Source organism: Notamacropus eugenii, chromosome 5, assembly GCF_028372415.1.
Source record: "Notamacropus eugenii isolate mMacEug1 chromosome 5, mMacEug1.pri_v2, whole genome shotgun sequence".
Taxonomy (NCBI): Eukaryota; Metazoa; Chordata; class Mammalia; order Diprotodontia; family Macropodidae; genus Notamacropus; species Notamacropus eugenii.
In genome coordinates this window covers 40,178,763-40,203,426 of record NC_092876.1, presented here as the reverse complement: position 1 = coordinate 40,203,426, position 24,664 = coordinate 40,178,763, and the positions used below count along the sequence as shown (strand labels likewise).

At 40.6% G+C, this 24,664-nt stretch overlaps 1 protein-coding gene across 5 annotated transcripts in view; it reads right to left on the bottom strand.

The window, feature by feature from the left end:
- Positions 1-9,003: 9,003 nt before the first annotated feature.
- CCDC27 (coiled-coil domain containing 27) overlaps positions 9,004-24,664 on the bottom strand; it is a 38,883-nt gene continuing 23,222 nt past the window's right edge. For 2 of the 5 annotated variants that reach the window (XM_072608647.1, XM_072608648.1), the window contains exons 4-13: positions 24,127-24,266; positions 22,535-22,708; positions 22,294-22,362; positions 19,635-19,874; positions 17,000-17,243; positions 15,295-15,425; positions 15,056-15,133; positions 14,207-14,419; positions 10,774-10,878; positions 9,004-9,336 (exon numbers count right to left, since the gene is read on the bottom strand). In XM_072608647.1, coding sequence (XP_072464748.1) covers positions 9,214-9,336; positions 10,774-10,878; positions 14,207-14,419; positions 15,056-15,133; positions 15,295-15,425; positions 17,000-17,243; positions 19,635-19,874; positions 22,294-22,362; positions 22,535-22,708; positions 24,127-24,266 — 1,517 coding nt within the window. In that variant the 3' untranslated portion in view covers positions 9,004-9,213. Of the gene's footprint in view, positions 9,337-10,773; positions 10,879-14,206; positions 14,420-15,055; positions 15,134-15,294; positions 15,739-16,999; positions 17,244-19,634; positions 19,875-22,293; positions 22,363-22,534; positions 22,709-24,126; positions 24,267-24,664 lie in introns of those variants that run through there. The other 3 variants (XR_011966963.1, XM_072608649.1, XM_072608650.1) reach the window with 3 other exon arrangements.

The following is a 24,664-nucleotide window of genomic DNA, read 5'->3' as shown; positions in this document are numbered from 1 at the left end:
AACACAGGAGGGGGAGGGCTTTCTCCCTGAGAAGCTCTTGTAGGTCCAGCGTCTGAGTCCAGGACTGCTGGAATGCTTCTAAGGGGCTGGGCTCATGGAACTGACCAAGCTGAGGTGCTGGCCGACTGGGCTGAGCAGCTTCCTGAGGCGCTTGGGAGGATCCATCAAGACAGAGCTAGTTAGGGGGCAAACAGGGAAGTTTCTGTCTCAGGCTAGCTCTCAAAAACTGATTTGGGATTTGCCAATGATCTCTTGGAGGTCATGCATGCCCCGAGAGTTGGAAAATGAAATTGATGGTTGTACTGTCAGTACAGTAATTGCTGATTTATTCAAGGGGCAAATGCTCTCCAGTGCTTGCCTGGACTCAGTATTGCCAACTTCTCACTGCCTGAAGCCAAAACTGGGGAATGAGCCTTGAAGATTTTTGGTGTGTGTGTGTGTGTGTGTGTGTGTGTGTGTGTGTGTGTGTGTGTGTGTGTGTGTGTGTGTGTGTATTGTGTTTAGGTGGATTGGTCAATCAATCAATCCATAGCCAATTATTAAGCACCTTTAGGCTCTGGGGTTAAGATAAAAATGAAAAGTTCCGAATGCTTTAACATCCTATAATGTATCAGTGACTGTGTTTGTCTCTATTTATTGTGTCTATGTGTAGTGCATGCCAATGAGTGTTTGTCTAGGGGTGTGTCGGGCTTATGTGTCTTTTGTCTCTATATATGTATGTATGTATGTATGTATATAGCTGTGTCCATCTGGCTATATGTTTTTTGTACGCTTTGTGTCTCTTCCAATCTTAGTTCTATGATCCTGTGCCTTCTGGAAGAATTCATTGAGAACAGGACTGCAGAGGTGGAGAAAGAGCATCCTTTCTTTCTTTGTACACACCTTGGGTGCAACAGGGTTTCCAGAGTCTGCTCCTCTCTCCAGCTCAAGTCACAACTACTGTCACTAGTGGTCCCTAGAATCTGCTGCTAGGGATCAGGCTTTTTTTTTAAATTCTTTTTTCTAAAACTTAAATACACAATAAGTAAAGAAAAAGAATATATTTTAAACTTAAATATTAAAACTTAAATACAAAATAAGAAAAGAAAAAAACGTCTTGTGCACAGCAGAACGGAAGAGAGGATTCAAAATACAAAGCAATACTTTTCCATTTCAAGAAAGCCTATGTAATAAATGTGTTGTGTTGAGAGCTATCTTTTCCTTGCTTTGTTTGCTGTTGTTTTCTGCTTCATACTTTTTACTTTGTCCTTTTTTCCCCTTCCTTCCCCTCCACCCCCACTCCCTGGTGTCAGGCTTCCTTAAATAAATATATTTATTCCTTAAATAAAAATAAATAATGCTTCCTGCTTGGGCATCTGCCTTTATGTCCATGAATCACTGGAGAATTCTGCTGGATGGTGTCTCCTATTGGTTGATCTCCATTTCAAAGTGGGAATTCTGCTGGAGAACTCCTTCAAAGATCCCTGGGGAACTCCATTTTAGACCACTTTAAAAGTTAACATTAAATCATTAATAGATGGTCTTTGAGGTTAGACAGTCAGCTAATTATGAATCTACCAAGCATCTACCCAATATGACATATGAGGAAGATGGCAAAAGAAAGCCTTTCCCTATCCCACCCACCTACAACATTGGCCTCTGGTAAAAGTGAAGGGGTCACATCCCACAAAGCCATTCTGAGTTTGGGCTCTGGAGTTCTCAAACTGCATGAGTCCCCTTCAGCACTCAACAATTTTCTGGCTTCCAATCCTAAGCTTCTGATCAAAATTTAATTAGACAAATGTATTTTAAATGGACAAAGGCAGGCAACATTTAATACTTCTTTGACTCTATTATCTCTGCTTTCTGTGATAGCATCAGTTGGTTAAAGACAAACTACCCTCCTCCTACATATGTGTCTTGTGTGTCTGGTGTGTGTATCTATGTCTCCATGCATGTCTACAAAATGCATACCTGTGTATATTGTGTGTGTTGCCTAATCTGAGAATGCAGTAGTTTTAATGCAGGAAAAGCTGAAGGGGAAAAACTAGGAAGACAGAAAGTGTGTGAAAGTATAGTAGTGAAAGTGGATAATTTCCTGGGAGCACTGAGCTGAAGCTAGGGAGGAAACACTCTGTCCTTTATTCCTGTCCCTCAGAATCACAGAATCTCAGAGCTGTAAGGGTTGTCCATATCCTCCAGCAGCATTTTATGAGCTTAATAGAGTAAAATTTAACTAAGTGGAGGCACGGGCTCTTTTATTAATTTTTTTTAAAGATCAATGGTAACCTGGCAAAGAAGAGAACAGATTCTTGGAGTCAGAAGGAACCTCAGCTGTCACTAAAGCCAAGCACACCTTTGACAGAGAATCTCATCCCCAAGATACTCAACAGGTGGTCATTCAGTTCCCAACAAGGCATGCACCCCACTCCCCCTTTCCCAGCTCCCCTTTGTGAAGAAATTAAGATTCTTGAGGGAGACAGTGATGGCTTTGTTTGCTTGTATGAGTAACCCCAGCATTTAGCAGTGACCAAAATGTAGTGTGAATCTGCAACAAATATTCTCTTCCTTTCTCTTTCTCATCCTCTATCTCATTTTTCTCTCCCTATTTCTCCATCTTTCTTCTTTCTTTTGCATTTTGCTCACACTCTCTCCCTATCTCTGTCCATTTCTCCATCTCTCTTTCTCCATCTTTCTCTTTCTCTCCATCTTTCTCATTTTCTCTGTCTCTCCATCTCTTTTTTCTTTCTCCCTGTCTCTCTCCATTTTTCTCTCTCCATCTGTCTCTGTCTCTCTAGTCTGTCTCTGTCTTCATCCCAATTCACTTTTGGAAAATTTTAATTATTAGAATGCTTTTCTTTACACCAACCCTAAACTGGCTTTTTTTTTAAACAAGTGGTCTTCTGGGACCAAGTAGAATAAAACTAATCCTTCTTCCAAGTCACAACCCTTCAAATGCTTAAAGAGAGTGGCCATGTCCACTTAATTGTTTTCTACAGTTTTTCTCAATCTTACCAATGTCCTTCTTAAAAAAAAATTGATGGCTGGAACCAAATGAAATATTCTAGAAATATAGTCTGAACAGGACAGAATGTAGTGTGACTGAATGCTCTGCTACCTCCTAATGCACCCTCTGGCCACATGAGCTTTCTTGACTGACACATGTTGAGCTGGTAGCCCACTAAAATCCCAGATCTTTTTTCAACTGATGCTTAGCCACATTTACCTCATATTGTATTTATGAAACTGATATTTTGAATTCAAGGGTATGACTTTATGTTAGTTCATCTCATACTTCCTCTATTATGATTCAATCCAATGGACTAGCCTGTGGAGATTTTTGAAAATTTTATTATTCAGTGTGCTAGCTAACCCCTTGAACTTTATGTATTTTGCAAACCCGCTAAGTATCACTATATATAGTTTTACCCAAGTCACTGATTAAAAGGTGAAACAAATCCACAGCACCAAATGCAGATTCCTAGGGAACTCCACTGGAGACCTCCTTCAAAAGTCCCTGGAGAACTCCACTTTAGATCTCTTTCAAAGTTGACATGAAAGCATTAATTGATACTCTTTAGGTCTGGACAGTCAAACAATTATGAACCTACCCAATATGTTTCCATCGAGAGAAATGGTTATTAATCATTGTTAATATTGGAGAGATTCAGGAATTTTTTTCTTTTCTCATTTGGCAATTAGGTCAAAGTTTAGTTCTCTGAAGAGCAGGATGATGAGATGAAATCTTGGAATTGTTACCCCACCCAACTAGTAGGTGTTTAATAAATGTTTACTGACTGATCCACTGACTGATCACACATGTCTTTTAAAAATCTACATCGATGACTTCCTTGTGCATCCACATTGGTCTTTTTGGACAGCTCCCCTTTCCTCTTCATCCAAATTGTATCCCTTGATGTCTTGGGGACTTTATTTTTGCTTTCTATCTCTCCTGGACTGACTTCCCTTGTAGAATTTAGGAAATGAGATTCTACCTCTCCTTCCTCTGGACTCTCTGATACCTGCTTTCACCCAATCTAGGCTGTAGGTCAGGTTATCTAGCTTACCTCTGCTTTCTTATTATTATAGAAGCTAAGATGGATTAGGCTAAGATCCCATCTATTCCAGCAAACAGTTTTTCATGACATTTCTGTAGAAAATAAAGGAATCTAGGCACTCCTTCTTGGAAATAGCAAAGTTGGACTTATGGCTACAAGTATTAGGTGTCTGATGTAGACAGGGAAGATGCACACAGTGCCTTGCACAAACTAGTTGTGTAACTTTGGGCAAGTTATCTAACCTCTCTGAGACTGTTTCAGATAATGATATGATTGATGATATTTTCACCACCTGTCTCATAGATAATTAATAATAGATAATTAATGATATTAATGATATTTTCACCACCTATCTCATCGAACTGTTAGTCAACGAGTATTTGTTGTTAATCACTTTCTATGGGCCAGTTGCTGTGCTTCAGTGTTGAGGATGGAAAGCAAAAAAGTTCCTGCCCTCAGAAAGCTTACATGGAGAAAGACAACAAGCAAATAACTAGTCATATACAAGATACTTACAGGACAAGTAAAAGCACTTACTAAAGAAGTGTGAGCTATTATTATAATAAGTGCTTGAAAAATTTATCAAGTGAATGAGTGAATGAATGAATGTCATTTCAGTTTTCCCCTTAGTGGGAATGTGCTCTGTTGAGTGGTGGACATTCTCTTTTCTCATCTTTCTCATGACCTGAAGGGCATATCTGTGCTACAGTTTGCTGGATCTGGAGGAATAGTCTGTAGCCATGGTATAAGGGAGAGAGGTAATTAGAAGGGGGAATCAGTGGAAGTAAGAGCACCTAGCCATGCTGCCTGTATAAGTAGAAAATAAAATGTGAATGATTCCTAACAGGTCACCTGCCTTCAGACACACAAAGCACATTGAGTTCTGGATAGAATGAATTTAATTCATTTCAATGAGTGTTTATTAATCTCCTACTATGCGCTAGGCACTAGAGATATGAAGACAAAAATGAAGAGGAGATACAAAGAAGGGAGGGAAGACACACACAAACTGCATATAGATAAATAATTTTTTGGATAATGTGGGGAGCATTAAAACTAGGAGGAATCAGAAAAGAATACTTGAAGTGATCCTTAAGCAGAAGTTAGGGATGAGGAACAGAAGTGAGAAGACAGCATTCCAGTAATGTGAAAAGTCATGAAGGAAGGCAGAAGATGTCACAGATGGAAAAGATGAACTAGACTAGTTTGACTGGATAAAGATGATATGTGAATCTCACACCTTCTTTGTATATTCAAAGTGATGGAGTTGAATCAGAGAATTTTCAAGATGGCCTCATTCAGTTCTAAAATTCCAAGATTCACCTGTCTTTCCACAGTGTCTTTTCCTATAGAACCACTCAAGAATCTTCAAATATTAGATAATGAGAAAAAGGACAAAGGAAGTCATTAATCAATCAGCAAGCATTTATTAAGCACCTGTCATGTTAGGCACCATGTATACAATGACAAAAATGAAAACATCCCTGCCTTCAAGAAGTTTACATTCTATAGGGGGAAATAACATGTACATAAATAGAACATGAAATATCTAATAAAGATAAGGTAATTTTGGTGAGAAGGGGAGGGCAATAGCAGCTGGGAGAAACCAGGAAATTTTTCACATTGGTGTTGTTTAGGCAAAATTTTGAAGGAAGCAATGGATTATGTATAAACAGTTCCCCTTAAAAGAATGACAAACTATTTGTAACTATATCTGAGATTCCTCCAAGTCATTAATAATAAGAGAAATACAAATCAAATCAGTTCTAAGGTTTCACTTCCCCATCCTCTTCATCCTCCGGTATATTGGCAAAGATGGCAAAAGATGGAAATAGTCCATATTGGAGGGGATATGGAAAGGAATAGAGGGTAGAACTGTGAATTGGTTCAACCATTCTGAAAAAGAATTTGGAACTCTGCTAAGAAAGTGATTAAAATGACCATTTCTGCTGACCAAGATATCCCACTGTTAGGCAGATATCCCAAAGAGGTCAAAAAGTGTAATAAAGTTCCCATATACACTAAAATATTCATAGTAGCAAAGAAATAAAAAGTAGATAGTTTTTTTAATTGTGTTATATGAACACAATAGAATATTATGGTGCCATAATAAATTATGAATATGAAGAACTCAAAGAAACCTAAGAAGATATAGGAACTGACACTAGGGGAATTACAGAACCAGAAAAACAATATGGACAATGACTAAAACAATGAAAAAAGAAAAAACCACAAACTCTATGAACCAACATTGTATATTTAGAATGACCAAGTTAGTTCCCAAAGATGAAAAGAAAAGATTCAACTCTATTTGCAGAGGTAGGGGACTGTTGGAACACTTCACTCACTCAGTCTTGCTTGATGTGTCAGCTGAGCTGCTTTTAAAAATGTCTAGTTTAATGGAGTGAATCATACCTACCCTTATTTTGGTGGTTGTTGTCCTTCATTCTCAACAGGGCTAAAATGACATCATATGTCAGGGTCAAGGTACAGTGTGTCCAACTGTGGCTGATCAGACAAACATGAGCTCCACCACAGTTTGGACGGAAATAGTCCATATGACAATTTGGAATGGAGATGGCTCTAAATTTGTACATCTCACATTTCCTTTGAACTCCTTCGATTCTGCCTTGCTCAATAGAGCACAGAGCCTTCTTTGATGTGGGTGCACCATGCTGGGCAGTCTTGTGTCAGTGTCTCCTGTGTCTCACTCATCAAATCACCCCATCTACTACTCTGGCTAGAGCACACCACCTTGGAACATATACAAAGCTGAGATGGGTTCCCTTAGCCACTTCTGGTTACGCAGGAAGGAGGCAAAAGTTTTCTGTCAGGTCACTAAACACTGAGTGAGGGAGAAACTTTAGGCTTTAAAGAGAGAGAAAATTCTATTTCCTGCTCTCTTCTTTCTCCTCTCTAGAGAACATAGAATCACACTTTCTGAGACTTCTTGTCAGGGAGTGAAGAAGACCTCCTCTTTTCTCTGTCATCTGTGGTAGCTGTCCTTACATAGCACTGTGAACACATGCTAGTGTAAGTGAACCTGGGTCAGGATTCTGGCTCATTCTTCTGCTTTGTGTTTCTTTCCTTGAACCTAGATGACCAAATAATGATCGTGAGATAAGCATTTTCAGCCTAGGTGGCAACCTCATGAGTTCAAGAAGTCAAAAGCTCCTGGATCCTTCAGTTGGCATTAGCTGCACTGAAGGAGGTGTATCCAGCAGCTACCACAATGCTCCTGGGAGGAGGAACTGATGACTGGCAGGAGGATGAGGCCAAACCCTGCTCTGGTTTGCCAAAACACGTGGACCTTAAAGGCTTTGTTTGTATAGATCAGAGCCAAAGTGAAGGGGAAAATAAATGCCTGTTTAATAGTCCTACTCAATGTTTTCTGTTTTAATGTTTTAAGTTTCAGCTTCCTAGAAGAGTATTAATAAGAGTGATGGGTTAATGTTTCACATTTTAAATCTTTGCCATTTACACATCGTTTGTGATCTAAGCATTTCTTTTGTGTGGTGGGAGAAATAAGTAGCTGTCCTATATTGCCCTTTGAGGATCTTTTAGTTCCCTTTAACAAGGACCACAAACACGAACCAAACTTAAGCTTTAAGCGATTTTTCCCCCAAAATTCCAAATTTGGGGTATAATACATTAGAGAATTTGAGAAGTCCTACTCCTTAATTTAGAAGACACGTTTCGCCAGCACTGACTCCAGAACCAGGGGTCCCTTAGGGGGTGAGGTGAAGCACCCCATGCCTCCTGGAGCCAGCAGATCTATTGCTATGTCCTCGTCTCCCAGAAATGCCAAGAGAGTGCTACATTTATCATAAGGGATAGTTCTCTGAAAAGGGCCACGAAGAAGGACATATTTAGAAATATAAGCAACATAAAAGCAAAAGATAATAAAAAATTAAATTGAAAAGCAAGCAGCTATCTTTACAAGGACATCAGAAAGAGAAGACATTTGAGAATAATAGCTGAAGACATTTATACTTCCACCCTTATTTTGGTGACTTTGATGTACCACCTAATGTTAATGTTCCATCCAATGATACAAATCACGATCATTCATGTCTTTCCTTATATCATCCACATGCATTCCACTCACCTTTTTCGAGGCTAGTCTTTAGATTTCTTGACATTGCATGGATTTCAGTGAGCACACAGCCTGCTGTCAGTTATCCCTCATCTTTACCACATTTCTAATCTACCTCCTTTTGTGGTTCCGCATCCCTCTTGACACACTCATTCTTTTACAATTCTTGGTTAACAAAGTGTTGCAGTTGACTCACACCGACAGTGAACTTCTCTTGAGTGACTCCCCAATTAAAATCCTGGCCAACTGTGGTATACCGGTATACCTTGAATTGCAGTCATCTAGTTTCATCCCAGTTAATGTTTCTATAGCTCTTCAGAGTTCTTCCCTAGGTATCTAGGTGTCACAGTGGATAGAGTACAGAACCTGGAGTCAGGAAAACCTGAGTTCAAATCTTGCCTCAGATAACTTTTTAGTTGTGTGTCCTGGGCAAATGACTTACTTAGCCTCTCTCAGCTTCAGTTTCCTAAGGATAACGATAGTACCATTCTCTCAGGATTGTTGTGAGAAGGCAACTGTAAACTACTTTCAAGTTTTAATGTACTAGCTGTTATTACTCCTCACAAAAACCCTAAACCACTTTACCTTGGGCAGCAATGCCCAATGAGAGAAGGAGTATTAGTTAAAGAATAGCCCTTGTCCTAATACCTTCTAGGTTTTCTGTGACTCTAGGGTGAGAGTCAGAGGAAAAATAAGATAGGGGTGCTCAGGCTAAATTGGGTAACCATTAATGTGGAAAGAGAAAACAAAAGAGCACAGGTCTGGGTCAGAAGACCGGAGTAGAAAGACCAGCTCTGGGGAGAGGTAGGAGGAGAGAAGCAAAGGATGGGGTGGGAGAGAGGGAAACATAACCACAATCTGCTGAGAGGGTCCCTGGAAGAAGGTGAGGGGTGGGTTTTAATGCTGCTGTTGGCATGACATAGAGCCTTTGCACATCCCAGGCACACTTCTGAGTCCATCTCAGCCAGAGCTCTGAAACTGGAGTTGGAAAACACAGACACTGGGACAGGATACACCTAGAAAATAGCTTTTGTCTCAGTTTGACTGAACAAATCCTGAGATATTTTCCCAGAATGGCTGTTACTTCCCACCCTTCTTGGACTTGGGGGCAGCAGACACCAACTCAGTCTGGTGCAGCGGGGGGACTTTCACCCCTTTCTGTTTCAATTGCTGATAAAAGTCCAGTCGCTCATTAATGATTCTCTATAAATGAAACACATCGAAAGAGGAAAATGACTTTTCCAAACTTCTCAATTAATAATCATTCAATCAAGGAACACTGATTAAGTATCTACTATGTACTAAGCATGGTGCTAAGTGATGGGGATACAAAAGGAAGATAGTTCCTGGCCTCAAGGAGCTCACAATCTCTGTCTTTTCCCCTCCTCTTTTGCATAGGACTCCCCCAAATGATACCAACTAGATGGAATCTAGTCCCTTGTCCTCTGAAATGTCCAGAGAATAAATGTGGTCACCTTCTTTGGTGAACCAGTCCAGGATTTCACCCAGAACTTCAGAGTTGGAAGAGATGTCCAAGACCATCTAATTGGAAGAGTTATCTGAGACCATCTAGATATCCTAGACCAACCTGTGTCTGAGCAAGAATCCTTTCTATGACATGGCTGGGGAATATTCCTTTTGATTTTGGGAAAACAAGGCAAGTCCCAGAAGGGTAAGGTTCCACTTGGGGTGAAATCATAGTGGGAGAAGGGCAAAGGGCAGGGGGAAAGCCTTCCATTTTGTAGCTTCCCATTTTAAGTCTTCATTCTTGCTAACTTGTTGGCATTCTTGCGAACTCAATTGTTTCTATGGTACTGAAAGACTATAGGCACTGTCAGTACCCTCTAAAGTTTGGCGCCCTAGTACAAAGTCATGACCACTTCACTTAGTTACACCTCTGTTTCCAGGTCCTTCCTATGATCTTTTAAATTTAAAAAGTCCTAAAATCAAAGCTAAATCTATTTCCATAGCAGTTCAAGTCTGCTTTCCCTAGTTTTATCCCCAAGGACTGCAAATAAGGGATTTATCCCCAGTCAAGAAGATCATTTGTCTGCCCATCTAACCATCACCATCCACAGCTCTTTTCCTCCAGGTTATAATAGTTTCTATATTGGGATGATGACTAAGAAATAACCTGATGAACAGGATTTCTCATTTTTATTTGGTGCCCTAGAGATATTTGCCATCTAGTCCAGCCTGCTCTGCTAATTTGGCACCTCACTAGAACAAGTAATGTCCCTCAAGGAAGTGGCTTTGTTGCTGATAATGTCCTTAGGATCAATTGTCTTCAAACTAGTCTAGTCTGTTCTGTGAAAGGAAACCTGGGTTGTAACTAAGGTATGGCAGTCAGAGCTTTCTCCGGGGCACTGAATTTAAGCATGGCTGACAGCAGTTTAGTTAACAAGAACAATTAGTTAAAATAGGAAGCTACTGCAGAATGGGCTTCTGCCCTGGGTTGTTTTCTCCTCCCTTCCCTATTACAAGTCAATGGTGAATTTGAATCTCTGTTTCCCATCCACCCCACCTCATTCCCTCAACTGAAGTTATACTTTTCATCATTTGCCCCAAATCTCTTAGTTACAACATGGGGAGAAGTTATACCTATAAACAAGGAAGCATGATGAGAAGTCAGGGACATACCTGCAAGGCATCTAGTATGTCAACATCTGTAATTTCTGTAGATGGAGACTTGATTCCTGTTGTGCTAAACGTAGCCTGCATGATTTTGCTTCTTAGCCTTTCAAGCTGTGGACAAATAGGGCATTAGCATCAGAGGGTTAAAGGTTAAAGCAGAAAATGTTTGTGAATGGAGATGGATAAAAAAAAAGCAATTCCACACCTAGAAAAGTCTTTCTGAAAAATGTTTAGCCATGCTGGGAGCTTTCATTCCCCTGAGGGCAGAAGCCTCAGGAAGAGGTCCCCTTGAATTAAAATCACAAGTTCAAGGGCCCCTTTGTCCTCCCTAATGATCAAGGTTGACTAATGATTTCAACTCATGAACACATTCTGAAATCAAAGTCAATTTAAAAGAATTAACTTCTGGCTAAAAGATTGATGAAAACAAGCTAACCAAAGAGTATGAAAATGTGTAACATTGGAGATAAGTTCTAGCCTTGGAATTAGGAAGATTCATGTTCACATCCTGCTTCTGACCCAGGTTGTGTGAGCCCAGGTAATGCTCAAAAACTTAAAATGAAGCTGGATTCCTGACCTGCTTGGTGAGGGGAACTTTCTCCATCAGGAATTCCCTACACTGGAAAAATCACAGGTTTAGACCAACGTGGATTTTTTAAAATGCCTTTTTAATTTTTAAAAAGGTGAATAAATATGGAAAGATACAAAGGAAAAAGAGCCAAATTGGAAGGATTATCTGCAACCTATGCCATAAAAATAAATAAATAAGTACCAGATTAAAAATGTCAAGAAAACTTGATAAATAATAGATGGGGGAAGAGGAGGTACACAAAAATGATTATTGCTGTCATGTTGCTGAAGTTAATTTCTTCTATTTTCTTTTCCTTTTTTTAAAAAAATTCGAATGCAAATGGCTCTAATTTTATGGTTTGTTTCCACATGCTCTTGATTTGTTTGTATTTGTGGAAGGCCACCAGTGTCTTGGGTGGACACCTTGTGCAAACTTAATAAAAGAAGTCAAGGATGCCTATCGAGAGAGAAGGGTGGGTAAATGTGGATGAGCTGTGATCTGCTTTGCTGGAGGGCATTTTCATATGAATGCGATCACAGGATCATTAGAGCATTATTTCAGTTGTTATATTTATAATAAAATAATTATTTTATTTCATGTGTATCTGCTTATAAGACCATAGAATCTCAGAGTTGTTTATATAGTCCACACTATTCACTCTTATAGCAGCAAGCACCCTGACACACCCAGGATGGCTGGCTAGCACAGGTTCTTAGATCTGCTTTTCTAAAAGGAAAGGAACTTTTGAGGAGTCAATGATAGTCTTTAATCACATATACCAAGAGAGAAAATACAAGCAGAGAAATAAAGACCAACAGACAGGGTTTCTAATTGTCTGACTGTAAGCAATACAAAGATCGCAGATCAACAGACAGATCCAACTAAATCTGACCATTACATATGTACATAGTTACCAGAGAGAGAAGTACCAACATCTGAGTTTTCTAAGCTGGGGGAGAAGCGGGGTCATCTAGCACACCAAGTCTTCTTCCAAAGAGTAAGTCCCAAAGCAAAACTTCACCTCAGAGTATATGTACACTTTTCAGAGCTGGAGGGCAGGAACCTCATGACCCAGTGGCTCATTAGAAATTAACAAAAGGTATGAGCTTTCCTACAAAACAAACCTCCCCTAATCAAGCTTCCCTTAATGGGCTCCATCTGAGACCCATTAATGGGAGGGGAAGATATTTAACTCTTACAACCCTCTACATCAAATTTGAAAAAAGGTCTTTTGGTCTAGAGGCAGCTTGGTGACACAATGGAGTTCAAATGTGACTTCAGAGATTTAACTATCTGTGTGACCCTGGGGAAGTCACTTAATCTCTTTCTGGGTTAAGAGACATAATGTGTATGTTGATACATGTGTCCATACAAGATATATACAAATAAATGCAGGATAATTGAAAGTGTACCAGCATCTGGAGGTGGAGGGTGGGGCTTCATTTAGAAGATGGTACTTGACCTGAGCTTTGAAGGAAATTAGTGATTTTAAGTAGTAAAGGTGAAAATACAATGAATTTTGGGCAGACGGGATAGAGAGGGCAAAGACACTGGGGCCAAAAGTGAAGAATGTGAGGAACAACCAGGAGGTCCGGGGTTTGGCTGGACTGTCGTGTACCATGAGAAGACTGTGAGATAAGACTAAAAAGGCAGGGTCAGGCTCTGAAGGGTCTTAAATGCCAAACAAAGAAATTTGCATTTGACTCTGGAGGTTAATAGGGAGCCACAGGAGTTTACAGATTAAGTGAGTGACATGGTCAGACCTGTGCTTCAGGAAAACATTTTAGATGTATTGGAGAGTGACTTAAAGGCAGGTAGACCTGTTAGAAGGTGATCTCAGTCATCCTGATTGTGCATATTGGGAAAGGGAGAATGAAAAGTTGAGAACAACTATGAGATTGCAAATGTAGATGACTAAAACTATAGTATAAAGGCTCTGGACAGAAATGGAGCTATTCTGAAGATGGGGAGGTTTGGAGAAGAAAGATAATAAGTTCTGCTTTTGACACATCAAGTTTGAAATACTTAGAGAACAATTACTTTGAAATGCCCAATAGATAGTTGGTGATATGGGACCAGAGTTCAGGAGAGAGTAGGGTTGTATATATGACAGTCATCTTCATCGAGGTCACAATTAAACTCATGAGAGTTTATGAGGTTGCCAAGAGAGAAGAGAAATGGCCCCAGGAAAGAGATTTGGGGCTCCCTCACAGTTAGCAGGCATGACATGGATGATGAACCAGCAAAAGAGGCTGAGAGGAAACCATCAGACAAGTAGGAGAAAAACCAAGAGAGGATTGTCCAAAAAATGAAAGGAGAGACTGTCTTGGAGGAAAGGGTAGCCTGCTGTACCAGATGATGAGAACTGAGAAAGGCCATTAGATTTGGCCTTCCATCTTCTTACTCTGGGCATTTCTACTGGTTGTTTCCATGCCTGGAATTCTCTCCTACTTCATCTCTGTCCCACAGCTTCCCTGGCTTCCTCAAGACCCAGCTAAAATCCCACCTTCTCCTAGAAGTCTTTCCTAGCCCCCTACCCCTTCATGTTAATGTTGATAATCTCTAATTTATCCTGTATATATTTGTTTGTATATACAGCTATTTGTCTGTTGTCTCCCCCATTTGACTATGAGCTCCTTGAGAGCAGGGACCATCTTTTGTCTTGCTTTGTATCTCTCAGCACTTAGCTCAGGGCCTGGCACATAGTAAGTAGATAATTAATAAATGTTTCCTGATGGATTGGTTCACTGATTCTCATAGTCATCTGGCTTTGCTTATAATATAGTGCACAAGGAGCTCTAGAGAGCCTGGACCCCCAAATGTCCCTAGGGGGGAAGTAGGTCCTGGGGAGGACCAAATAGCTTTTACCCTGGCTTGGCAGTTCTCCAGGAGCACTCGGTACTGCTGCTCAGATAGCTGCATTTCCTCGTAGCGGCTCTGGAGCTGCTCCTGGTCCTGCTTCTGTCGGCGCATGTGGCTTAGATCTACATTCACCTGGGCCTCCAGCTGACTGATCTTATTATCATATTCCGAGATGACATCTTCCCTCTTCTTTAGTTCAAACTCCAACTCAGCTACATGCTAGTGGAAGAACTAAGAGATAAAATGGAGGACAAACCAGCCCACCCCCGCAAGGCAATCTGGGGAAGTAAGGTCAAGTCTAAATAGCTCAAAACTGACCAAATTCAACGTTCTCCACTTTGCTGGCTAGTGCCCACTAGCATTCATATGTTTTGCTAGTAGTCAAATCATGTTACAATAAATTCCAAGCTACTATCTGTATTCTCCTTTTTTTTTCCTCTGAAGTTGTACTGGAGTTTTGTGATCATGAATCACCTGATGGATAGAGTGCTAGATTTGGAATCTAGCAGGTCTGGGTTCAAATTTCACCTTTGATTCTTATAAGCTATATGATTCTTGGAAAATCACTTAATGTCCCTGAACCTCAATTTCTTCATCTCTAAAATGGGGGTAATGTAATCCCAGGACTTTTGTGAGGGCCAAATTAGGCAACATATATATATATGTAACACTTTATAAACTATAAAGCATTATAGAAATGTCAGCTATATTTACTTAAAATAAGTGCACCAGCAGTTGGTGCTTGGGAATTCTTTTGTCAGATAGAGATTTTTAGCCTTCAATCATGTTGGCTGTAACAGGATTTGACCTATGACAAGAACAACAATGATATTTTCAATCTAACAATACTCGGACCTGTCTGAGGTTAAGATTATCCTTCTCAATGAGACCCATCATTTCGTCATGCTTTCTCTCTTCTCGGAGGCTGGCGAACTAAAAAACAAGGGAAGGAGGATGGTTCAATGTAGCAGTCACTTCCCTGGGGTCCTAAGACCCAAGAGCAGACCTGGCATAGGGTTGAACCCAATGGGAGCTCACTAAACATGTGCTCATTGGGTGATAGAAGGTCATGTTGGTCTGGAGGGGGCTAGGACCTTGTCTGACATGGCTTGAAGCTGAGCTTTCCTTTCCCGGAGTTCCTTTTGCAACATTTCCTTTTCCAGTGTCGTTTTTTGCAGTTGAGATTTCTGGAAATCCACTTGTCTTTGTAAAGACAGAATAGTTCCTGAAAGAGTAAAGGTAAAAGAGAGGGAGAAAAAAGAATAGCCAGAAGGGAAAAAAAAAAGAGGAATAAGAAGAGAACAAGGGAAAGAAAATAAAGAAGAAGATGAGAAGGAAAAAGGGAGAAAAAAGGAAGGTGAGATGGAAAGTGAAATAGGAAGAAAGAGAGGAGGAAGAGAGAGTGGGAGAAGGAGAAAAAGAGAATGGAGAGGGGAAAATGGAGAGGGACAGAAAGAAGAAGGAAAAAAGAGGATAAGAAGGAAGAAAAGGAGGAAAAAGAGAGTTAGGAGGGAAAGCAAAGAGAAAAGAAAGAGTAACTAACCAGATGGAGGAAATGAAGAAAAGGAAGAAAAGGGGAAGAAGAGGAGGAGAAAGAGAGAAGATAAGGAAAATAGGAAGATGATAAAAAGAGAGGAAGGAGGAGGAAGAGGAAAGAATGAAGAAAAGAGGGCGGAAAGAGAATGGAGAGTGAAAGAAAAAAAGATGAAAGTGAAGAAGAAAGAAATTGAGAAAGGAAGGAGGTGAGGAGGAAAAGGAAAGAGAAACAAAGGGGAAGAGGGGGGTGATAGAGAGGAGAAATGGAAATGGTGAAAGAGGAAAGGGAGAAAAAGAAGGGAGAGGGAGAGAAAGAAGAAGAGGAAAGGAGGACAATAAAAAGAAAAAGACAGAAAAGCATTAGGAGAGAATGAAAAGAAAGATGAAAGAGCAGGAAGAGGGAGAAAATGGAGAGGAAGAGATAGAGAAGGAAAAAGGAAAGTGAGGGAAAGAATAGTAAGAAGGAAAGAAAAAAAGTGGAAAGAGGGAGAAGGGGAAAGGGAAAGAAAGAGAAGGAGAAGAGGAAGAGAGAAAAGGAAAAGAGAAGGGAGAGAAAATAGGAAGCAAAAAGTGAGACAAGAAGAAAGAAAATGAGAAGAGAAAATGAGGATTAGGAGAGAAAGGAGAAGAAGAAGAAAGAGTAGTGAGAAAGAGAATGAAGAAGGAAAAGAAAACAAAGAAAGAAAAAACGACCAGCAAGAAGGAGAAAATGGAGAGAAGGAGAAGAGGAAGAGAGTGGAATAAAGAGAGGGAGAAAAAAGAGAAGGGAAATCAAAGAGGAAGAAGAAATAAAGAGAAGGAAAAACAAAAGACAAAGAGAGAGGGAGAAAAGATGAAAAATAGAAGGAGGAAAAGAAAACACGACAAGAAAGGTTCATTGTGTGCTCTCTGAGACACCAATGCCAGTTGCCTCCCCCCGCATTCCCAATCAGATCCCATAGACTTCCATCGTGGGGCATCCTTTTCCTCTCTATCTCCTCATACCATGTCTCCATCTTTATCTTCGTTTAGGAAGTACTGATCAAATTCTAGACGTGCCTCTTGGAAATCAAAACTATTAACCTGGCATGCATGCCCTTCCTGGAACCCCTCCCTCTGAACAAAGCTGCTAGCTGCTTCGATTCTCCTGACCTCTACGAGCAAGGTGTCTAGAAAATGACAGTCAAAGGGGTCATCCACCCCATCCCCTCTACCCTGCTTCTCAGAACACTCAAAGTGAGTCTTCTGCCCATTGAGGCTTGCCAACCCAACAAGGCATCATACCTGCAATGATTGAATACTCATTTCTCATGATTTCCAGCTCAGCCTGGAGCTCTTCATTCACCTGCTCATACTCATTAATCCTGGCCATGAGTTCTTCCTCTACTTCCCTGTCTAAATATTCGATTCCTTCTATGTCCCCTTCTGACAAGTTCTCAGCTTCCTCAATGATTTTGGCTTCCATTTCACTGTCACATTCATCAGGGAGGTGGGGTGGCTTTCGGATTTTTCCAGTAAAACCAGAAACCTGAGAAGAGAAGGGGTGAGGGCAGGGAGAAGGGGCAGTATTTTCAGATTTTCTCAATAGCTGTCATTATTTCTCCATGTTTTCCATTCTCTTAGAAGTCAAAGAGTAGGGAATGGTTTTGCTATAGGGAAGAAACACACAGAATTTCGGGAGTGGGAATGAGCCTCAGTCAACTGAATGTCTATCTGTATAGGAATTCCCTTGTGATGGCAGTTCTGTCAGGCAGCCATCTGGGCATTATTTCAAGACTCAGATGAAAAGGAAACCTGTTATCTTCTCAATCAACCCATTCCTATTTGGGAGTCTTTCATCGTGAGGAAGTTTTTCCAGGCCCCAACATTAAATTAGCCTTTTTTACAACTCCCACGTCTTGCCCCTAGTTCTCTCATATGGGGCCAGGCTGAACAAGATTAGTTCTTCTTTTACAAGACAGTCATTCAAAAATTTGAGGACAACTATCATGTCTCCAAGTCTCACACTCAGTCTTCCCTTCTCTAAGCTAAATGTCCCCAGTTCCTTCAGCCAAACCTCCTATGGTATGAACTTGAAACCTTTCACTGAATTTTCTGTCTCTAGGGGCTTTCCATCTTGTCCATATCTTCCAAAAATATGGTGCCCAGAACCAAACGTACTACTTCAGATTTCATTAAGAGACATTAAGAGCAAAGGGTGCTCCTTAGATTTTTATGACATTTTCTTTTGCATTTTAATTTAGCATACATTTTTAAAGCACCTCCTACATGTGAGGTGCCTTCACAAGTATCATTTTATCTCATAACTCTCTTGGTGTCAGTGGGATCCATAAGATGCAGGCAACATGTTTTATATAAACTCTGTGTCTCAAACATTACCGAACACAGTGCTAAGCATGAAGGAAATGTTTGTGGATAGATAGATCACTGGATGAATTGAATGAGGAGTCTGTTCAGTGAGGCAGAAATCTGTAACTTTATTGTGAGACTTTCAGAAGGAGGAAGCTGGTTTTTATCCAGGTTTCACACTCAGAAGCACTCTAAACATTCAGGATGGAGTGGCTTTAATAAGATCTCTTGTGGATGGACCTAACCCAAGCATGAAATGCTTTAGAGAGCTCCTTATGAGGCTTAATTCTTTCTATTGCTGCAGGAATAAAAAATGTTGCAAATAGAATTCAAAGGAAGTCCCTCCCCCAATCCTCCCCCAAAGAGTCATCATATTATGACAATAATAACTGACATTTATATGCCATTGCAAAGTATTTTCCAAGTATTATCTCACTTGAACTTCTTGACAACACTTGGCAGTGAGTTTTAAAAAAAGGAATAACTTCCTAACCATCAGAGCTCTCTCAAAGTGGAGAGATTTTTTCTTCCTATTTTTCTCTCCCTTCTCTTTTTTCTCCCTTCCCTTTTTCTTTTTCCTTTCCCCTCTTCCTCTTGTCCTCTTTATGCTTTCTCTTTCCTCCTTCTCCCTCTTTCTACTCTTTTTTCTTTCCTTCCTACTCTTCTTTCTCTCACTTTCCTTTTTCCTTCTCTCTCTTTCTCAAGCAAAGGCTAGCTTAGACCATTGGTTGTGGATGTTCTAGTGGTAGGGTAGGGGTTGGATTAGATGACTTCTGAGATTCCAATCATCTCTGAAAGTCTGTGCTTGTTCCCATTTTTTAGAAGAAAAAAGCATCTCAGAGAGGTCAAGTGCGTTACTGAGAGTCCCATGGCTAGTAGTAGTTATCAGCCCCAAGATTTGAATCCAGGTCTTTTTGACTGTGAGTGCAGCACTCTGTAAATTTCACCTTAAGCTTTGCCAAGCATGGGACAACTCAGCAAAGTATTGAATCAATGTATGATGGGTGTAGTAATATGCATATTCTTTTCGGAAGATGATGCTACGGACCTACCCCCGGAAAGGCATGCCTTGTTCGTTGCTGTTTTCACCCCTCTCTCTTTAGCAGGGTGAGTTTACACTAAGCCCATCCACACTTTCAAGAGCACAGACCTGTGTGACCACTGGCCAGGATTAAAGAAGCAGTCTCTGGCAATGGAAAACCAAAGAGATGATATAGGGGGCTGTTCATAAAATAGAGCACTGGATTTGGAGTCAGAAAGACCTGAATGCAAGTCCAGTCTTAGATACTTACTAGCTGTGTGACCCTGGGTAAGTCACTGAAACTCTTGTGGCCTCAGTTTCCTCATCTGTAAAATGGCAACAATACAATAGTATCTGCCTTGGAATTTGACATCCTAGCAAAAAACTCCATTCACCAAACCCTTGCCCTTGCTCTGGTTTATGACACCCAGCATTGCTGGGTGAGAAGGGGCTAAGAAATGCCACATTGGCTAGACTCATCAGGTAAGGCAGCCAACAGATTTTTTTTCCCCATCAGAAGCCCATCTCTATCCTCTCTCCCCATCTTACCTGTTTTATAGTTTTTCGTAGCTCCTCTTCATCTTTGGTAATACTCCCTGAGATACTGATCTGTCTTGCCTCATAGGTTCTGAAGGGCTCATAAATATCTATGCATGTTTTGGAAATTTCTTCTTTTGCTTCCACCATGACGCTTCCTCTTTGAAATTCAGTGTCCTCATAAGTTGCAGTGGAACAAATACTGATTTCCTGACTTTTCTTGGTCTCTAGAACAGTCAGGCTATCTTGTGGCTATGGGATGAATTCATTTGAGTACAAAGTGAAAAGTGGGTAAGGATCTGGTAGATGACTTTTCTTTAAGGCAGGAGTTCATCTTTTTCCATGTCCTGGATCCCTTTGGCAATCTAATAAAGCCTAGGGACACCTCCTCAGGAAATGTTTTTTAATGCATAAAATAAAATATGTAGGATTATGATTATATTGAAATTCAGTAATAAAAATATATATCTTTTTAAAAGTTCATGGACCCCAGGTTAAGAACTTCTGACACCAAGGTCAGTCTTCATCCACACCACAAACTTTTCAGTTTTTCATCCCAGCTCACAGCCCAGAATGACTGGCTTCCAAATAACTGTCAAGGAGCCCAGGTTGGAGCATGACATATAAATGAGGCAGGCCCAGCATGGGGTATGGCCCCTGGTGTCCTCGCCTCCTTTCTGTCACAGCAAGCAGCCCTGTGGTAATGAGTATACTCATTTGGAAAACTAAGGGGGACCCACATTGGACTTGCTTATTTTTGCATGTTATTACCCAGAATGCCTTGACATTTCACACCTATCTAACAGTCCCAGTGGTGACCAAGGAAATTAAACACATTTTGAGTGTTGCTTCTTAGCTTTCCACCCATAGATTGGTGGAAAACTTGGTTTTGAGCTATTCTCCATTTGCCTAGGGTCTGCCCTGAGTGTAAAGCTAAGTATATGGGCGAAAGGTGGTCAGGTTGAAGAAACAGCAGGCTGTAAGGAAAGTCTATCTGTCAACTCATCTGCTTCAGAGGCAACAAGGTAGGGGTTAAAAAGGACTGGTCTAGGAGGCCCTACACAAGTTCTAGTCTTTTCTGGCCTCAGTTTCCCCTACTCTAGCATGAAGGGATTGGAATAGATCATCAGTCATGATTAAGAGGAACCATAGAAGTCTTTTGAACAATGCCTTCCTTTGGTATCTAGGGTCCCCTCTGACTCTGATCTTCTGTGATTCTGATTCTTTTTCTCCAAGGAGATAAATGAAGGTTCTGGGGGACACTTTGCCAACCAATATATTGGGGAGTGAAAGGTGACTCAGAGGCTGATGGCACTATACAGCTGAAAGGACTTCAGAGATCACCTCATTCAATCCCTTCATTTTATGAAGGCAGAATCTTATATTCAAAGAGAAGGGCTTTACACCCCTAAAGCTTCCAGTCTTATAACCTACTTGTCCTGAGTCCAGCATTCTACCTACCCTATTGCCTCCTACTTCTTCTACTGATTTTGTCCTTGCCCATTAATATGCCCATGGGTTATTATGATTTTAAAAAAAGAGAGAAGAAAATCAAATAACCAGTATTAAAAATGGAAAGGGTGATTATGCCACTAATGAAAATGAAACCCAAACAATTATAAGGAGTTATTTTGCCCAGTTATGTGCCAATAAATTTAACAATTTAAGCAAAATGGAAGAATAATTACAAAAATATAAACTTCTTAGATTAGCAAAAAAGAATATTTAAATAGATCTATTTTAGAAAAAAAGAAATTGAACAGACTATAAATGAGCTTCCTAAGAAAAAAAGTAACAAGATCAGAAGAATTTAAAAGTGAGTTCAATCAAACATTTAAAGACCAACTAATTCTAATATTAAAGAAATTTTCTGGAATGATAGGCAAACTCTTTTTATGAAATAAATGTGATACTGATATCTAAACTAGGAAAGGTAAAAACAGAAAGAAAATGATGGACCGATTTCACCATTGAATATGGATACAAAAGTCCTAAATATTAGATTATAACAATATATTACAAAGATTATATATCATGACCATTAATAGTCATACTAATGCCCATGTAATGAAATAGTCATTGGAAGGATTTGTGATTTCTCCAATTGGACAGCTGTGGGAAATTACAAAAGGCACTTACAAGCCATTTAGAATTTAGAAGATAAAAATCAAGGCAATTGCTTGACAGAGAGGTTTGAGGGGTTTCCCCCGGGTCATAGTGCTACTAAGAAGGCAGGTTGGGATTTGAACCTAGGAAATTCTGGATCATCTTCTACCCATACCATACTGTGCTGTCGCTCATTAGTGCTCATAACAGGTCATATATCTATAGCATTTCAAGGTTTACAAAGTACTTTTGTCAGTAATCTGATGCTGGGATATGATTGCTCTGTGAGGGCAGGACTGTCTCTTGCCTCTTTTTGTATCTCCCGCACTCATCACAGTACGCAGCACGTAGTAGGTGCTTAATAAATGTGTACTGCTCTATGTATAAGAGGTGGGGGAGAGTCAGGAGCTATGTAGGGAGGTCTTAGCGAGAACGCCTTCAATCAAGGTAGACCAGCAACCCTGATAACTGCCTGGGGATCCAGAGGTTAAGTGACTTGCTTAGAGTCCCAGATAAGAAATATAAGTCTCAAGATGGGACAGGTAGGATCAAAGGGAGGGAATACCTTCTGGGCTTGCTCCAAGTCCTGCTTTTTCTCCAGGATACTACTGTCTTCCTTGCTCATGCCTGAGACCTAAGAAAAGCAAAGGTTAGAGAGATTCAGCTTCCAGAGGGCCAAGAGGAGGCCCAGGGCCTAGGGAGTTACCAGTACACCAAAGAGACTATTTGCAAAGACCTTACAGCCCTGCTATTTTCTCTCATCTCCCCTCCCAATGTGGGCTGTCCCCTTCTGGGGCTCCACTGACCTCTTCCTTGAGGTTAACTTCTATTCCCTGGACGTCACTTAGGAACTGTAGCTTTTTCTGTAGGTCTTTCACCTCCTCTTTGAGTTCAGCGAGTTCATTATCCTTCTTCAGGCAAGCCTCCTCTAAGGCTGTAAGCCGCCTGAGTTCATCCTTCATCATGACCAAGTGTTGATCCTGGCAAGAGAACCAGACTGTCCTTGGTAAATGGGTACTTGTCACAGAATCTTCTAAAAGACCCTCAGGGGCCACTGAGCAGTCCCCTACCAGGAAAGGCACCATCTCTACAACGAACCTGCCCTGCTTGAAGCTTCAAGCCTCTGCTTGAAGACCTTCAAGGAGGGAATATTCACCACCTTTCTAGCAGCCCCTTCCCCTGGGGGGCAGCTCTCATCGGGTGGAATCGATTCCCGATATCATTATGACTTCTACTCGTTGGTCCTTGCATTTCCCTCTGAGGTCCAAGCAGAGCAAGACTCAATCTCTTCTGAACTCAAGTTTGCTAACTTTGCAAAGTTTGCTAACTGCCACCATAGTATTTCAAATTGAATGCCCAGTAGTCCAAAACAAAACTCATGATCTTCCTCTGAAACCTATTCCTCCTCTTAAAACTCCCCAATTTCTGTCGAAGGCAATAATCTCCTTCCAGTCACCCAGATTTCCAAACTCAGATACTCCTTGACCCTCTCACCCCACATAGTGCCAATCATTTGCCAAGTCTTGTGACTTCTTTTTACTTGGTCTCAGAGACATTGGAGACCCAACATAGAGCTGATGTTCATCTTCCAAAATAGAATAAGAAAAATAAGAAGACTGGAAAGATAAGAAAGTGCCAGGTTGTGAAGAGTTCTAGATACCTAAGTTTTTATTAGATTCTAAAGGTGACATGGAGCCCCTGGAGTTTACTGGGGAATGGAGAAGGGCTCATGGGTCAGATCTGTGCTTTAGGAAAATCATTTTGGCAGCTCTATGGAGGATGGGATGGAGGAAGAAGAAGATAGCCATGCAATAGTCCAGGTGAAAGGTGCATAAAAGGCTGGATTACAGGTAGCTGCATGAGTGTAGAGAAAGGGTTATGTCCAAGTGAAGGGGTGGAGAAAAGAATGATAAGATTTGGTAAATGATTAGATATGCAAGGGGAGCAAGGGGAGTCTAAGGGGTTGAGGATGACATTGAGTTTGCAGACCCAGGTTACTGATAGGATAATATAATGGTGGCATTCTCAACAGTAATAGAGGAGTTCAAAAGATGGATAGATTTAGGGGGAAAGTAACCAGTACTTTTACGTCTTCAATGATGTCTCTTCCAGTGGAATGGAATGTTTTCCCTGAGGGCAGAAATGGTTTCCCATCTGTCTTTGTCTCCCCAGAGTCTAGCACAATGCTTGACCCATTGTAGCAGCTAAATAAATGCTTTTTGCTCCCTTAACAGTGCAAATAGCCTCCATATCTACTGCACTTTAAAGTTGGTAGTGATAACGGCTCCTATTTTTATAGTGCATAACAGTTTACACAGGCCTTTCCTCCCAAGGGCCCTGGAGTATAGGCCTGCTCCATGCAGAATGCTCTGGAAATCAGAGCCCTGGACTGGCTCACCTTCTCCTGAATCACAGTAGCGTACCAAGGAATCTTCCAGCTTTGGGGGCTCTTTATTGTGGTCTGGGAACTGGAATCTTCATAGCTTTGCCTTAAATTTTGGAATTCACATGCACTCTTGCTGTACGTGAGCTTTTTCCCTAAAAAAAAAAAAAAAAAAAAGAGGAGTCAATTGCTCCCATTTCTTCTAGAACATTAAGGTTTTCAAAGTTACCTTAGACTGGTACAGGGAATTGTGTTCCATCAGCTTATTTGCATGGGACTATTTTCACAATTTTAAAGGTTAGAACTGAGAAACTAGAAATTTAAAAAAAAAAAACACCGACTCTCTCAGGATGGTGGGAAAATTATATAAGGATGGATATGATTGCACACTTCTCATCATGTTAATAAGGGTCACTTCTGATAAAGGTGCTGTTAACAGGCATTAAAGTTGAGTTTGTAATCTCTTCTGTGTGTCTCCTTTGGCAATCTGGTGAAGTTTACGGATTCCTTCAAAGAAGAGTAATTTTAAACGTATCAGATAAAGTATAGAGGA